The sequence below is a fragment of the Podarcis muralis genome, chromosome 12, assembly GCF_964188315.1.
Source record: "Podarcis muralis chromosome 12, rPodMur119.hap1.1, whole genome shotgun sequence".
Lineage (NCBI taxonomy): Eukaryota > Metazoa > Chordata > Lepidosauria > Squamata > Lacertidae > Podarcis > Podarcis muralis.
The window spans coordinates 57,571,385-57,588,874 of NC_135666.1; the positions used below are offsets into that span (position 1 = coordinate 57,571,385).

General features: G+C 45.6%; 2 protein-coding genes and 1 long non-coding RNA gene across 7 annotated transcripts in view; 1 reads left to right on the forward strand and 2 right to left on the reverse strand.

Moving 5' to 3' along the window:
* The window catches only part of LOC144324956 (uncharacterized), a 29,857-nt gene extending 18,374 nt beyond the window's left edge, over nt 1-11,483 (forward strand). Inside the window, exons 4-5 of the long non-coding RNA XR_013390267.1 lie at nt 7,771-7,846; nt 11,220-11,483. This is a non-coding gene — a long non-coding RNA (uncharacterized LOC144324956). The remainder of the gene's footprint in view (nt 1-7,770; nt 7,847-11,219) is intronic.
* Nucleotides 1-17,490, reverse strand: part of ELMO1 (engulfment and cell motility 1) — a 318,949-nt gene that overhangs the window by 236,979 nt on the left and 64,480 nt on the right. For 4 of the 5 annotated variants that reach the window (XM_077916521.1, XM_077916518.1, XM_077916520.1 and 1 more), the window contains exons 3-4: nt 2,261-2,301; nt 568-640 (exon numbers count right to left, since the gene is read on the reverse strand). The exons of the other annotated variant lie outside the window; for it this stretch is intronic. In XM_077916521.1, coding sequence (XP_077772647.1) covers nt 568-640; nt 2,261-2,301 — 114 coding nt within the window. The remainder of the gene's footprint in view (nt 1-567; nt 641-2,260; nt 2,302-17,490) is intronic. 5 annotated transcript variants of the gene reach the window in all.
* Nucleotides 8,424-9,206, reverse strand: LOC144329334 (prolyl hydroxylase EGLN3-like). Its single transcript, XM_077937057.1, has one exon. It carries the CDS (start codon nt 9,087-9,089, stop codon nt 8,424-8,426), a length of 666 nt encoding a protein of 221 aa, XP_077793183.1. The 5' UTR covers nt 9,090-9,206.

Here is a 17,490-nt window from a genome sequence, read left to right on the forward strand (position 1 = left end):
GAATAACTAAACATGCATTTTAGGAGAGCAGTTTCAAAGTAAGTGTTGGCAATATGAAGAAAGGACATTCTTCTAAGCAGGCGGTTTAAAAAAACAAAACAGCCCCTTCAATTCATTCATTAATATTTATTCCAAATCAAGTGCTCTAAGTTCAAGATCCTTCTCTAGACCCAGTGACATACCAGCAGCACTGGAAGAACTGGCACAAAAAACCTTCCACAGTTAATTCTGATACAAGTTGCTTTATTAAGAAGCAATTACTGTCAGCATGCGGATAATGCTTATCCAATTAAAATCTTGTCTAGAAAGCCCTCCAATACCCCAATTATATTTCTACCCACAAAAACTGAACTGCTACATTACCAGGAGACAGAGCTCAGACCAATAGGATGAGGCACAGTGAGCCCATTATAACCCACTTGGGTCTAAGTTCTGTAAAAACCAAGGTAATAATGCACTCTCCCTCAACATTAACTCTGAAACTGAATTGTCAGCATGAAGAGCATTTTTTAAACAAAAAGAAAGAAAGGAAAAGCGCACAAGAGATGTCCAGAGGTATTTTCTTACCTTTTCGGTGATGTAGAAATTGGTACTATCAGCATGTTGCAGTGCATAATACTCGTGATTTGTAAGAGACCACCTTAAAAGGTACAAACAATTTTATTAGGAAAATGCACTTGGATGACAGAAGCCAAGAACAATTTTCAGCTTTTCGCCTTTTAGTTACATGTCTGAGCACAGAACACTTAGGTAAATCTAGAACCAGAGTAGGGAACCTCCAGCCCATGGGTCAAATCAGGAGCTGTTTGGGCCAAGGCACACCTACCTGCCCTATATCTGACATCATACCTGTATCACATCAGGTGTGATCTTTACAGCAGGTAAAGATGCAGCTGGGTCCAAAAAACATGTTGGTGGGCGGCACCTCGAAAGCCCTTCAGCAAAATCCTTTGCAAACCCTGACAACCAGCTAATTGCCAGGGCCTGGCAAAGCGCAGTACCTTTGCCAGCATGGCTAGATTACAAACCACATATGCAAAAATGGGTTGCCTGACGCCACATGGGCAAAAAATATATGTCAGGTGATTGAAAGGTGGGCATGCCCACCCACTGTCAAACTTGGCCTATGGAGAATAGGAGAGAAAGGAACTGGTTTGCCAGCTGGATCCGGTTCCTTACTCCTAATCTAGAGAAGGGTTTAAGGAGTCTATTTAAAGATAATGTATATTTCTTTTAGGGACGAGGGTGGCGCTGTGGGTTAAACCACAGAGCCTAGGACTTGCCGATCAGTAGGTCGGCGGTTTGATTCCCCGCGACGGGGTGTACTCCCGTTGCTCAGTCCCTGCTCCTGCCAACTTAGCAGTTCAAAAGCACGTCAAAGTGCAAGTAGATAAATAGGTACCGCTCTGGTGGGAAGGTAAACGCCGTTTCCGTGCGCTGCTCTGGTTTGCCAGAAGCGGCTTAGTCCTGCTGGCCACATGACCCAGAAGCTGTACACCGGCTCCCTCGGCCAATAAAGCGAGATGAGCACTGCAACCCCAGAGTCGGCCACGACTGGACCTAATGGTCAGGGGTCCCTTTACCTTTACCTATATTTCTTTTATCCATGCTGGAATAATTTCAGTCAAGTCCCTAAGCAGTTATGATTTCCCCTGAACTTAAAAAGACAAATGCAAGATTTATTTTTTAATTTATTGCACAATCTCTCCACTCCCACATCTGTAGTTCTCCAAGAGGATCCTCACAGGATTGAATGGAATAGTCTGCCAGTGTACAGGAAGGCAGCTTAAATGCCACTTTGGGATGAGGCCACAGGCCTCTCATTTGCAGGTAATTTCCTTGGGGAACTGAACATCTCCTGCCTGTACAACTGGGGAGAGTTTGAGTGACCTTGGGATAAGTCACTCTCAGCCTAACCAACCTCACAAGGTTGTGTTTAAAGTCGGGGCAACAACTATGTAAGTCACATTGAACCTCCTGGAACAAATATATATAGTTGTCCATTACATATTTGTGTAATGTACACATTTGTACATATAAATGTAATAAATAAAATTGTATTTCCCTTTGTTGTATCTTCAAAATGGATGAAATAAAATTAAAGCCCACACCTTAGAAACCAGTACAGAGTGTGTGTGTGTGTGTGTGTGTGTGTGTGTAGGCTCCTGGGAGGTGTTTGAATTAACTCGCAAGAGGGAGAAAATATATCTGAGAACTGTTTATTTTGAGAGTTGAAAGCACAGCAACAAATAAAACTCACCCATCACAGGCTTCCTTTATGATTGCTGACAATGGCTTTTTCTGAGGACAAAAAAGGAAAATGCATTGTGTGAGAACATCATAGCATAGCCTTCAGTCGATATTTGCAATAACAAAAGAAAACTTGGGCCGATTTCTGTTTAGTGTGCAAATGTTTGTTGAAAATGGATAGATAATCTATGTAAAACAACCAAAATGGTCTGAAAAATTATTATAAACTCATTAGGTATCCCCAAAGCAGGGACAGAGAAACTGTGGTTCTTTGGGTAGAGGATGATATATAAATTCAACAACAACAACAACAATAATAATAATAATAATAATAATAATAATAAAAAATAATGTTTCCGGTTACAATTCTCTCTTTTTTTTCCAAATTCTTTTTATTAGTTTTCATATGAATAACCAAAAAGAAAAACAAATCCACCATTACAAAGAAGGAAGAAAAAAGGAAAAAGTTGAATAACTAATATCTTAACAAACTTAAAAATATTACCCGTTTCCATTACAGTTCCATGTCTTCACACTTGTCTCTATATAGCTTTAAAAATTTACATCATTCTTCTACGCCCTATTGACTTCCATCCCTCCCGTTTTCAGGCTTCTTAATATACATAATTTGTCTTTCTGCAGCTAGTATTTGTTAATGATTTGCACATCATAAGATTTATATCGAACCTGCTATAGTTTTTAAGTTTCTGTAATTCCCTTCAATGTATATCATAAATTTGTTCCAATCATTAATAAACTTTGTATTTTTTTGGTTTCTAATTTTTTGCATCATTTTTGCGAGTTCAATGAATTCAAATAATTTTGTTTGCCAGTCTCTAATTGATGGGATATTCTGATTTTTCCAATTTTGGGCAATTAGTAATCTGGCAGCAGTTGTAGCATACTGAAATAGTGTCTTATCTTCTTTTTTGATTTCGTCCCCAATTATTCCTAGTAGGAATGCTTCTGGTCTTTTGGGAAATGTATACTTAAATATTTTTTTTAACTCATTGTAAATTTGTTCCCAATATTTCTTCATTTCGTCGCATGTCCACCACATATGGAAAAAATTACCCTCTTTAATTTTACACTTCCAGCAGCGTTTCCGGTTACAATTCCCATCATCCTTAACCATTAAGCATGCTGGCTAGGGCTGATGGGAATTGGATCCAACAACATCTGTAAGGGTCCAGGTTCTCCATCTCTGCCCTACAGCAAAACATTATTTCTCAGCAGCCTGCCAACAAAATAAGGAAGAACCATGATCTGAATTATTGAGAACACTCCTAGTACTTATTTCCATTTCTGATTAACAGCAAATTGCTATTTTATCTGCGGTTAATTTTAACTAGTATTGCTCTGAAATATGGCAACTTTAAAATCATGGGCTATCAAGCTGGCTTCCTTCAATAAACCACAGGCAAGATGAGTCCCAGCACAGAGTTCAAACACAACATTATACAACGGTTAATCAAAATAACAACCATGGCTTGAAGTTGGCTCGCTTTAACAAACCACTGTAAAAATGAACAAGAATTTCTGGAGTTTGAAAGAAACAATGAGGTCAAATAAAAAATGGAGGTAAAATCTGAGGAATTTTAACATTAATATTGAGGCTACTGATTTAGGGCTGGCTCAGGACATCATGGCTTCCATGAGAACCATGGAATGGTACCATCACAGCATTCCCACAATGCATGTGGCTGGTGACGCCCTGAATCTGGCTTTCTCAGTAGGGCAAGAAGAGAGTGATCTGAAGGTAGGAGATCTGATATCCTGATCAAATTTATCCTGATCAAACTTGCAGATGACACCAAACTGGGAGGGGTGGCTAACACCCCAGAGGACAGGATCACACTTCAAAACGACCTTGACAGATTAGAGAACTGGGCCAAAACAAACAAGATGAACTTTAACAGGGAGAAATGTAAAGTATTGCACTTGGGCAAAAAAAATGAGAGGCACAAATACAAGATGGGGGACACCTGGCTTGAGAGCAGTACATGTGAAAAGGATCTAGGAGTCTTGGTTGACCACAAACTTGACATGAGCCAACAGTGTGACGCAGCAGCTAAAAAAGCCAATGCAATTCTGGGCTGCATCAATAGGAGTATAGCATCTAGATCAAGGGAAGTAATAGTGCCACTGTATTCTGCTCTGGTCAGACCTCACCTGGAGTACTGTGTCCAGTTCTGGGCACCACAGTTCAAGAAGGACACTGACAAACTGGAACGTGTCCAGAGGAGGGCAACCAAAATGGTCAAAGGCCTGGAAACGATGCCTTATGAGGAACGGCTAAGGGAGCTGGGCATGTTTAGCCTGGAGAAGAGGAGGTTAAGGGGTGATATGATAGCCATGTTCAAATATATAAAAGGATGTCACATAGAGGAGGGAGAAAGGTTGTTTTCTGCTGCTCCAGAGAAGCGGACACGGAGCAATGGATCCAAACTACAAGAAAGAAGATTCCACCTAAACATTAGGAAGAACTTCCTGACAGTAAGAGCTGTTCGGCAGTGGAATTTGCTGCCAAGGAGTGTGGTGGAGTCTCCTTCTTTGGAGGTCTTTAAGCAGAGGCTTGACAACCATATGTCAGGAGTGCTCTGATGGTGTTTCCTGCTTGGCAGGGGGTTGGACTCGATGGCCCTTGTGGTCTATTCCAACTCTATGATTCTATGATTCTATGATCTTGCCACCTTTCCCTTGTCATGGTTAGATGGCCTCCTGTTAAGATTCAGACTGCAGTGGCTGCTCCTCTGCAAAGGTTTGGAGGGGCTATTAGAATGGTCCACTCTCAGAGTCTGAAGATTTCCGTTCCAGACGACTCCAGGGTCTTTTCCGTCTGGCAGCCCTGTTGAAGCTCTGGGTTAATTCTGTGGCACATAGCAATGAGCTGAGCAGCTCACACCATCGTCCCTCTTCACCCTCTTGAACTTTGAGAGCCCTAGTGGCACGGTGGTATCCCTCAGAGCTATGGGCACTGCAGCTTATTGGAAGACTGCTAGAACACAAGAGGACGACGACCCTGAAGGTAAGCAATTGAACAAAAGTGTGCGCTTATTGTCAAGCATACTTTGTGGAAGTGAAGGCATCGAAGAGGAGATACTTCTTGACCTCCGCTGAGTCCTCCGTTGCTCAACACACCTTCCTCTGAAGTCCCTGTGGAGGTGCAGTTTGAATGCAAACAATGCAGGCAAGCTAAACACTTCAGTTGGGCTCACTGATCAGTGGCTACAATGAGCCCCCTTTCTCAGCACCAATCACTTACAGCCAGATCCATCAACTACGTTGGGGAGAAAAACACCAGGGATGAGGACAGTTGACATTTCCCTTTTGCTTTAAAGATTAAGCCCACCCCACTCCACTTACTATGCAAGTGGGGTGAAGGCAGGGTTAAAATAGTCTGCGTTGCTGCTATAATTTGGTCTTCATTTGCTATAATTTGGTCTTCAAATAATTTGGTCTATAATTTGCTATAATTTGGTCTTCAAATAATTTGGTCTTCAAACAACAGAGCTATGGAGCAAATCTGTTAAAATTACCAAAGGGGCGGGGGGGGGGGGACTAATCTGACATATTTGAGATTTCCCCTAATTCTGTGGTCACTGAACCCTGTTTTTGGAGAGGCAGAAGTGTCTGACTACTAGTGATGATCATTAATGTTAAATGTAATTAGGTCCTGGGTATTAAAGGGCTTGGTATTATTTCCTATACTCACTAGCATCTCCTAGACAGAAAAAAAGACTTCAGATCTCACAGCAAACATTGTTCTAATTGATACACAGAGCAATTAACAAACAACGTCTTTAAAAAGTTGCCTTTCTTACATCTAGGTGAACAATAAGTCTCATAACTAAAGTGTATTTCATAGAATCACTGAAGTATAGAGTTGTAAGCGACCCTTAGGATCATCTAGTCCAAACCGCTGCAATATAGGAATACAGTGGTACCTCAGGTTAAGTACTTAATTTGTTTCGGAGGTCTGTACTTAACCTGAAACTGTTCTTAACCTGAAGCACCACTTTAGCTAATGGGGCCTCCCGCAGCTGCCGCGCCGCCGGAGCCCGATTTCTGTTCTCATCCTGAAGCAAAGTTCTTAACCTGAAGCACTATTTCTGGGTTAGCGGATTCTGTAACCTGAAGCGTATGTAACCTGAGGTACCACTGTATGCAGTTGCCCCATATGGGAATCAAACCTGCAACCTATTTGCAATACTGAGTTTGGCAAAACTAGCTCTATGTTATACAGAACTGCTTTTTCCTGATTCACTATAGTGAATTCAATAAATGCAATAAACACCCATTAAACAAGATAAGACTAAATAATCTGCTAAAATTATCCACTAAACCAGCAGTATGAATTCCAGTATAGCTCTCTCTGCTGTGCTGCGCCGTCTGGCTAAAGTTACTTTAGTTTCAAGGTCCCCAAAATAGAGAGAACACTGTCTGGTCTGGAGATGTCACAACATTCTGAACACTGCTGCAAACATAAACGCTTGTACGCCTAGGAAGAAAAACCAAAGCAAAAAAGCAAGAGCCATTTGGATGAATAAGTGATTGTCACAACAATGACGTAGATTGATTAAAGCAGTCACCAGGAAATAAACACATCTAGTCAGTTTTGTTTTGCAAAGGGTGGCCTAGTTTACATGCAACACTAAGCCAACGCATGGCTTAGTGCGAATGAACCAATGTGTGGCTTCTCATAGAGAAGAACATGGCCGCTTTGCAACTGCTCTTGTCCTGCTGCTGCTGTGAGCTAAGCCGTGGTTTGGGTTAGCATTGTCTCCAAACCTGGGCTCATGGTTTACCACATTTGCCACATTTCCTTAAACCTCTGAGTCAGCAAGTTGGAGTGCGGCTGCTTCCAGAATCTGGAATGACGGAGTTCTTACAAATGCAGAACGGGTATTATGTGGCACCTACAACAGCGCCAATTCCACCCACAAAGTGGCCAAGTGGGCGCTTGTGGGATTAGGCTGTCTCGTAGGTGAGCAGATCCCAAGCTGTTAGGGGCTTTATATACTAATAGTAACCCCTTGAACCTGGCCCGGTAGCAGATCTCTGAGCACAGAGGTGTTATATACTGACCAGGCCTCACTCCTCTCAGCAATCGCGCTGCAGCATTCTGCATTAACTGCAAGTGCAATTATGTGTTCACCTCGGCTTTGCTCTGAGCAACAAAAGAAATTTGAGATCGCTATAATAGTTTAAGCTAAGTATCGTCTATCAAGGAAAGCCCTAGTGGTTCCTGCCAAATATCCTCTCCATAGTAGTGACTATTCTGGGAATTTCTGCACAATAATAGATGTGTATAATGAGCCTCTGAATAACTTAAGTACAAAAGCCTAATTAAGTCCCGGAACCTTTCCCATATCTAATGCAAATAGACACCTTTAATCAGTTATTAATTTACCCTAGGAAAGTAACAAATGCATACTGTAGCAAGCATCTTCAACCAGTAACTGGGTTAATCCTAAACATACATTCTCTGGAAATGTATCTCCATCTTTCCCTACAAAGTACAATTCATTCACCGGGCTGCAAGCTCTGATTGCCCAGGGACCCCCTCACGACCATCCTGTTCCCCTGCAGCAAGGTAAACCTGTGTCCTTTGCAGCGGTGTAGCGTGGGTTGTCAGCACCCGGGGCGAGGCAAGTAATCTGCGCCCTCTAACCCGGGGCAAGGCAAGTAATTTGCGCCCCCTAACCCCTAGCCTGCCGCCGCTGCCAGCTTCTTCTTGCTGCTGCCTGGGCTGGGGTAAAGTAAGATGTTCGGGGTTATATATATATGTATATGCACGCACGAGTGTTTCAGGAAATTTGTTCTCTTTGAAACTGTAGCTCACAAATCCTGGTTAATAACTCTAGGGAACTTTTGATGAAGGCGGGAAAAACAAAAAAAGGAAACCGCGTCTTTAAGCGTAGTGAGGTTACACCCCGCCATACACAATCACCCACTACTACCTCTCCAATTTGTGGATATAGGAAACCCCACGTGGGCTGCCAGACTGTGAACGCTACACGGTTTAAAGTTGTTTCACAAAGCGATCGAACTAGGGTTAGGATCTGAGCGGATGGACCAAATGCCAAGCCCGAGTTGCAGCTGGTAGCAGAGCGGCCAGGAATTGCGTGGTTAAGACTCGGAAGAGTACATGAAATGGCAAGAGAGGGAGATCAGAAACTCCGGAGGAGCCCGCAGTGAACTTCGGTCGAGGCTTGCAAGCTACTAACCTTGTGTCTTCCTCTAATTTTGTAGCGCCCCAGCTTGCCATCTGCGTACATGATGAGCTTATCCATTCTTTTCAGGAGGTAGCCTATATTTCCACAGCCCGGCTCACTGCCCTTAACCCACAAAATCTTGTCCCCACGAATGGCTCGGCTGCCGCCCGCCTTCTGGCTCGCCAGGGCGCCGTCCTGGAATTTGTCACTCAGGTGCAAAGCCAGGACCTCTTGGAAGATTTTCTCAGCCATCCTGTGCCCCAGGAAGTGGTCGACTATGCACAAGCCATAGGTGTTCATGCAAGGCACCACGTAGCGCAAGACTAGCCTCTGCAAATCTCTGCGGGGCTCCTGGAGAGGAGCTTTGCTGCGAGGCGGGGAGCCGGCGGAGGGCGAAGCGCCCTCGACGCCCGAGGCTTCCGCCGAGCTCGTGGCGGGGCTCAGGAGGCCTCCGAAGGGGCCTGGGGCCGGGCCGGCGGGCTGCTCCTCTCCGCCCCCCTCCTGGCGGCTCCCGGGCGGGTGGCAGATGAAAATCCTCCTCATGCTTTCTACTGAGTCTCCGCGGAGCTGGGTGGCCGCCGGGGGCTGCTGCTCGGCAGCTTCCCCGCCGGAGGAGGCCATGGTTTGCGCGCAAGACCAGGTCCCGCTCCCAGCCGGCGGGGCGGCATCGCCTCACCACGGCGGCGGCATGCCGCTTCTGGCCGGGCCCGAGCTCCACGCGGGAAATGCCATGCTCGCGCCACACGCCGCCGGATACGAGGAGCGAGGACATGCCGCTCGGGAGCGTGCACACGTACCACAGGGAGCGGGCGGCGCCTCCGCCCCCGCCCAGCGCCTCCCTCCTTCCCGCCCTCCTGGCTTCCTCGAGACATGGGGCTCTGCTACAGCCTGCGCCCAAGGCTCTTCGGCGACTCCGGAGGCGGCGAGCGCGCCCCCCCCCCCAGATGTTGCGCCCGGTGCGGCCCCCCCCCTGCACCCCCCACGCTACGCCACTGGTCCTTTGTCAGTTAATGAGATCCTCCTTTGTGCTAGAGTTTATACTTGTCATGAAGCTTCCTTCCTCTAAGTGAGCATCTCTCAGTCCACAGAGCTGAGAGGAGCATTTGGGGAGGGCGGGAGGAAGAAGAGAAGGTGCGCTCCCAAAGGGGAGAGGTGTACAGACAGGCTAAGACAGGTCTGGGTTTCTTGCTCCCCTGTACAGAGCCGTAGCTACAGGAGGCTAGCCAGGTTTTGGGGGCCAGGTGAAGCCTCCAGAGGGACACCATTGAGGCTGCTGAAATGTGAAATGCTTAATATTGAAATTTGCTAGAATAAGCTCTTTTACACAGCCAAGCCCCAAAGCAGCACCCAGCTTACCACGAAGAGCTGCAAATACTCAAGATCGTTTGCAGTTTACTTCTTAGGCACTTTCAACTAATATGACGTATTTCAAAGGGTGAACTTCAGTTTAGCTTGTGCTTCAGAATTCGAGTGGTTGAAAACTGTCAGGTGGAACAATTGATTTATTTCGCACGCTTTGTGTTGAGAGAAATCGGGGTGCAAAACACTTTCGCAATATGCATCAGGATGACGTGCCTGCTTGGCTTTTTTAATAAAACAAAAACTGCAATGGACTGCTAGTAGCCCACAGCCCAAGAGCAGCATCCAGACTGGGGGCTTGGCCAAATCTCATGCACCGCTCAGCAAACCTCCTCCTAGCACAAAATGAGTAAACACTCCAAGCACAAATTAATCCAGTGTTTAAGTCGACTTCTGTTTCAGTGTATCTGAAGAAGTGTGCATGCACACGAAAGCTTATACCAAGAACAAACAGAATTAGAAAAAGCAAGGCATGGCTTTTCAGGGACTCAGAATTTGCTCTTCTATTTCAGAGGCAACTTAGCACACTTGATCCCTGGAATAAAAGGGCCCTAGGAAGTTAACAAGAACATAAAATCAAGAAAGTAATGAGATCACCCCCTAAGCTGCCTCTGCATTCCCGCTCACGAGCCATACTTCCCATATATCCAGGGCAGCTGTTTACCAGCTTCATCTGGTACGTAGGCTGAGACCCTATCTGCCCGCGGGCTATCTCGCCAGAGTGGTGCAAGCTCTGGTTATCTCCCGCTTGGACTACTGCAATGCGCTCTACGTGGGGCTACCTTTGAAGGTGACCCGGAAACTACAACTAATCCAGAATGCAGCAGCTAGACTGGTGACTGGGAGCGGCCGCCGAGACCATATAACACCGGTCTTGAAAGACCTACATTGGCTCCCAGTACGTTTCCGAGCACAATTCAAAGTGTTGGTGCTGACCTTTAAAGCCCTAAACGGCCTCGGTCCAGTATATCTGAAGGAGCGTCTCCTCCCCCATCGTTCCGCCCGGACACTGAGGTCCAGTTCCGAGGGCCTTCTGGTGGTTCCCTCACTGCGAGAGGCCAAGTTACAGGGAACCAGGCAGAGGGCCTTCTCGGTAGTGGCGCCCGCCCTGTGGAACGCCCTCCCATCAGATGTCAAAGCGATAAACAACTACCTGACATTCAGAAGACATCTGAAGGCAGCCCTGTTCAGGGAAGTTTTTAATATGTGACATTTTAGTTTATTTTTCATCTTTGTTGGAAGCCGCCCAGAGTGGCTGGGGAAACCCAGCCAGATGGGCGGGGTACAAATAATAAAAAATTATTATTATTATTATTATTATTATTATTATTATTATTATTATTATTATTATTATTAAAACGCTTCTTTTTTCCCCCTTTTTCTTTCTTACAGCACACAATTTGTCTCCGGCATTAAAACACTAACAGCTGTAAGCAAGATGCTTTTGGAGCGCTCCAGGAAGCCTTCCACGCCCGTTCCTTGCAGCGAGTGCCATCAGTTACGTAACTCGTGGCTACAGAGCAGACCTTGGCAAGCGAGAAAGATCAAAAGTGTAACACAAGTATTACTACAACGTGCCACACATGCAACATCCTCCCCACCCCCCGCCAACAAGCCAACAAAAGAGTCACTGTCTGTGAAAGGGACAACTGGGTTTGTAAGCCGGCTAAGCTGTTATCTCTCCCTCTGGAAAGAACTGTGTATCCAGAGTCTTTTCGGAGCACTGGTTTCTGTTATTGCCTGATGTGGAACTTTTTTCTAAAACGTAACAAAAACATAAGAGTCTACATTTCAGAACTGTACAATTTAATAGAAAAAGGAAGCCAAACAACCAGCCCTTTTAATGATAATATTAAGGCCTCTCTCTGTGTGTGTTTTTCCTTCTCTCCAAACACAACATCCCCATTCCTCAAAATGCTGTTTTTTTCCCCTTGCCCAATTGTAAATATTTGCCTGGCGTCAAGGAGAAGGAAGGGTGGTTATTTTTCATTTTGTTAATCCCTCGGCCAGCTCAACAATGATTACTATTATTATTTTTACTTTGCTAACAAATGCATTTTACAAAGCAATTCTGCATCAGTACTTCTTAAATGAAACACATTTCTTGATCTGAAGCTATAATTCGCGGACTGGATGCGTATTAAGGCCCAGGAAACATGTGCTGAGGTCCCCATCACAGGTCTAGGGGGACAAGGTGCCACCAGGTTGCACTCAAACTGAGATACAACCAGCACATATTGTCATGGAGTCCCTAAACACAACTGCTGCAATTTGCAAAATCCAGCAATCCTTTCTGGTACTACTATCCCAGGCTAGCTAGATTTGAGAGTTATGTACAACCAACTTCTCAGCTCCGGCTGATGATGGAGTGCTTTTCTCCAGCATTTCTGCATAAACCATAGCTCCCTCTCTTCTTTCATTCTGACAATGGAATGGTAGCTTCATTTCCCCTGGCTGGTATTGCACTTGCATAAAGCAAGCAGAATGTTAAGTGTTGCTGGGAAACAACGTGTGTCTATGTGGCAAGTCATTACATCGAGGAAGTTAAGTCTTTTAGAAGAATTCAGTGAACATTAATAGGATGCCAGTTTTAACGCTTGAAGAAAAAAATATGTACATGACAACAAACTGCTTTTACTATTTGAAAAGATCAGTAGCACTACTAGTACATGCCATCTCCTTCTGACTAATCCTCACAACAACTCCGTGAAGAAGTCACTGTTATACTAATATTACAGATTATTATCTGTAAAATAGCAGGGACGCGGGTGGCGCTGTGGGTAAAACCTCAGCGCCTAGGACTTGCTGATCGCATGGTCGGCGGTTCGAATCCCCGCGGCGGGGTGCGCTCCCGTTGCTCGGTCCCAGCGCCTGCCAACCTAGCAGTTCAAAAGCACCCCCGGGTGCAAGTAGATAAATAGGGACCGCTTACTAGCGGGAAGGTAAATGGTGTTTCCGTGTGCGGCTCTGGCTCGCCAGATGCAGCTTTGTCACGCTGGCCACGTGACCCGGAAGTGTCTGCGGACAGCGCTGGCTCCCGGCCTATAGAGTGAGATGAGCGCCACAACCCTAGAGTCTGGCAAGACTGGCACATACGGGCAGGGGTACCTTTACCTTTACCTTTATCTGTAAAATAGAGATGAGGTGAGTTCCTCCAATCCAATGTTTCCTACGCTGCTGCATTTAATTTTGTATTTCTTTCCAAGTTTATATGGTATTATAAACAATTAGAACAATTGTTTGCAAGGGGTTAAATGTGGGCACTTGCATGCATGCACTCACTTCAAAGCTTCAGCAGAGAAAGGTAAGGACAAGGCAAACATAGGAATTCTGCTAACTAGATGCAGCACTGCTCTCCTTGGTAGCAAGAGTCTGGGAATGCTCTGTCTTGTTGCCAGTACTTCTGACTTCCGCGTACTGATTGCATTTCAACCATGTAATATTTTTTGTACAAAATGTATACGCTGTCTTCCTTTGGAAAGCTCAGAACAGATTACCGTATTTTTCGCACCAGACCACAAGGCGCACCTAGTTTTTGGAGGAGGGAAACAAGAAAAAAAATATTCTGAATCTCAGAAGCCAGAACAGCAAGAGGGATCGCTGCGCAGTGAAAGCAGCAATCCCTCTTGGTGTTCTGGCTTCTGGGATAGCTGCGCAGCCTGCATTCACTCCGTAAGACACACACGCATTTCCCCTTACTTTTTAGGAGCGAAAAAGTGAGTCTTATAGAGCAAAAAATATGGTACATGAAGCTCTCAGTGGTCTCCCACCCAGGTACTGGTCCAGCCTGCATCTGATGGGCTTGTTTACAACATTTAATGTGCCCAGACTTTCCACTGGACTAGTCACTTCTGACTGCACACGGCAGAGCACTCAACTCACCTCTCATCTTCTCTTCCCCCTTTTGATTATGCACTGTGACATACAGATCTCTTCTTGCACTCCAAAGTCACCCAAGATTGAATAACAAAATATATACATGTCCAGATATGCTAATTTCTTGAAACACAGACGCTGCATTTAGCAATCCCAGGCACACAGCAATGCCAACAAGTTTCTCAAACACCCACATGGGCTGCTCCGTTGGCTAGGCAGGTCATCACTAACCATGCAGGCCTCTATAAATAGAGTTATAGAAAGCAATTTTAGGATGCGCTATCAAATCACTTTGTGTCAGATATGCAGATGACACAACCTTGATGGCAGAAAGTGAGGAGGAATTAAAGAACCTTTTAATGAGGGTGAAAGAGGAGAGCGCAAAATATGGTCTGAAGCTCAACATCAAAAAAACGAAGATCATGGCCACTGGTCCCATCACCTCCTGGCAAATAGAAGGGGAAGAAATGGAGGCAGTGAGAGATTTTACTTTCTTGGGCTCCATGATCATTGCAGATGGTGACAGCAGTCACGAAATTAAAAGACGCCTGCTTCTTGGGAGAAAGGCGATGGCAAACCTAGACAGCATCTTAAAAAGCAGAGACATCACCTTGCCAACAAAGGTCCGTATAGTGAAAGCCATGGTTTTCCCAGTAGTGATGTATGGAAGTGAGAGCTGGACCATAAAGAAGGCCGATCGCCGAAGAATTGATGCTTTTGAATTATGGTGCTGGAGGAGACTCTTGAGAGTCCCATGGACTGCAAGAAGATCAAACGTATCCATTCTTAAGGAAATCAGCCCTAAGTGCTCACTCGAAGGACAGATCGTGAAGCTGAGGCTCCAATACTTTGGCCACCTCATGAGAAGAGAAGACTCCCTGGAAAAGACCCTGATGTTGGGAAAGATTGATGGCACAAGAAGAAGGGGATGACAGAGGACGAGATGGTTGGACAGTGTTCTCGAAGCTACCAGCATGAGTCTGACCAAACTGCAGGAGGCAGTGGGAGACAGGAGTGCCTGGCGTGCTCTGGTCCAGGGGGTCACGAAGAGTTGGACACGACTAAACGACTAAACAACAACATCAAATCACTTACTTTGTTTCTGAATTCACCACTGTTATGGTTAGGGCGAGGTTAAACTGGGGGCGGGTGTCCCCAATCTGAACCAAGGCCTACAATGAAGTTGCCATGGGGTAGTAGCAAGGGCTTCAGAAAAGAAGTGCATGTAATAGCTTGGATGGTTTGCGGTCACCGATCAGAGAGTGGAGGAGTAATCCGGTGGAAGGAGGGGCTGATAAATCAATGTGCTTCCTGAAAGCCACCCTCAAGAGGCAGACTGCCAGTGACCCTTTCCCCCTTTGCAAATTGCGCATGAAATCTCAACTGATATGAAATACACACGGAGACTCACTGTTTGTTTTTCTTACAAGTGAAACTGAGTATTTCCCCCCACCGACCACTTCTTGATTTCAATTCGGCAGCGCCACTGAGAGCCAGTTAAAATGCTTCAGAGGCGAGTTTATGAGTTTGTTGCAGGTCTTAGAACTTAGACTGGCTTTAGAACTGAGGGGATGCAGAGCTCTGATCCAATGCTAATCATGTACCTTCGCCTAATATAACACAGAAACTTGGGGCGAGTTAAATCCAAACCATACTTTGGGGCATCAAAAATGCATCGCTGCTAAAACATCCAGGGAGCATAATCTTCCTATGATAGCCATGGTTAGGCAGGATACAACCATTTTTGCTATCAACTCTAACACCTCTGGTGTGCAATGAACTCCTTATTTAGTAAGAGGCACAGCATGAAGCACAAGGAGAAGGGGGCGACAGAGGACGAGATGGTTGGATAGTGTTTTCGAGGTTACCAGCATGAGTTTGACCAAACTGCGGGAGGTAGTGGAGGCAGTGGAGGACAGGAGTGCCTGGTGTGCTCTGGTCCATGGGGTCACGAAGAGTCGGACACGACTAAACGACTAAACAACAACAACAACAACAGCAGCAGCATGAAGCTGAAGATTACTTTTTCTGAGCTGCTGTGTGAGGTACTAGAGACGTAATTCAGCATGTTCTTCAACATGGGAGAACTTTCAATAATTTATTAAAAGACACATTTCTAAAACTTTGCTCACTGTTTGTTTCTGTAGGATGAATATATTCCTGGAGTTAACGATTGAAGTATAAGCAATACAGATGTTCTACTTGCCAAAATGTAAATAAGTTAATTTGCAATTAATTGAAATCATACGAAGCTCTAGTTATATTGTCAATTTTTACCTCCAAAATGTCCCTAAACATGTGGAGAATAAAAGGCACAGATGAATAGCTGTAAGTGCTGAGCTTGGATCAGGGGTACCCCAATTTGAATCCTTGCTCCCTTGAGGAAGGACTATAAGCTCAGAGGTGGAGCACATGCAATGCTTGCATCAGGTATCAGTTTAATCCAGTAATCTTCAGTAGCAGGTGATGGGAAAGACCTCTCTCTGCCTGAATACCTAGAGTGGACAATACTGGGCTAGATGGGCCAGTGGTCTGGCCTAATACAGTCATACGGTAAAGGTAAAGGTACCCCTGCCCGTACGGGCCAGTCTTGCCAGACTCTAGGGTTGTGCGCTCATCTCACTCTATAGGCCGGGAGCCAGCGCTGTCCGCAGACACTTCCGGGTCACGTGGCCAGCGTGACAAGCTGCATCTGGCGAGCCAGCGCAGCACACGGAACGCCGTTTACCTTCCCGCTGGTAAGCGGTCCCTATTTATCTACTTGCACTTAGGGGTGCTTTCGAACTGCTAGGTGGGCAGGCGCTGGGACCGAACGACGGGAGCGCACCCCGCCGCGGGGATTCGAACCGCCGACCATGCAATCGGCAAGTCCTAGGCACTGAGGTTTTACCCACAGCACCACCCGCGTCCTACAGTCATACCTCGGGTTAAATGTGCTTTAAGTTGAGTACTTTCAAGTTACACTCCACGGCGACCCGTAAGTAATGGAGCATGTTACTTCTGGGTTTCGCCGCTCGCACATCCGCAGACGCTCAAAATGACATCACACACATGTGCGGAAGCAGCAAAATGCGACCCGCGCACGCGCAGATGTACAGTCACGTCTTACGTTCTACTCAGGATGCGAACAGGGCTCCGGAATGGATTCCGTTCGCATCCAGAAGTACCACTGTAAAACGCAGAAACCCACGGCAACCATGTAACTCAGGGGCTAGCCAGTGTAACTTTACAGGATTGTTGTGAGGATACAAATAGCTCACATGTACACCGTTCTGAGCTTCTTGAAGAAAGGGTGAGATACGTAACGAATAAATAAAATAATTAAGAAACTACATATTTCCTCCAGTAGTTCTTTTACTCAGAATGCAATCTAATAACAGCACCTACAGTAGTAGCCAGATTTGTAAAGGCAAATGTCTGTACAGTGGTACCTCGGGTTAAGTACTTAATTCGTTCTGGAGGTCCGTACTTAACATGAAACTGTTCTTAACCTGAAGCACCACTTTAGCTAATGGGGCCTCCTGCTGCTGCCGCCGCGCCACCGGAGCACAATTTCTCATCCTGAAGCAAAGTTCTTAACCTGAGGTACAATTTCTGGGTTAGCGGAGTCTGTTACCTGAAGTGTATGTAACCTGAAGCATATGTAACCCGAGGTACCACTGTACACAGTAAACTATTAAGAAGAGAATTGCTTGGACAGCAAGCCGCATGACTCTCCAGGACTCTCCACATTCAAAGCAAACTGATACAAGCAAGTGCAGGTCTTTTGAACTAGTGACTAGGCTCA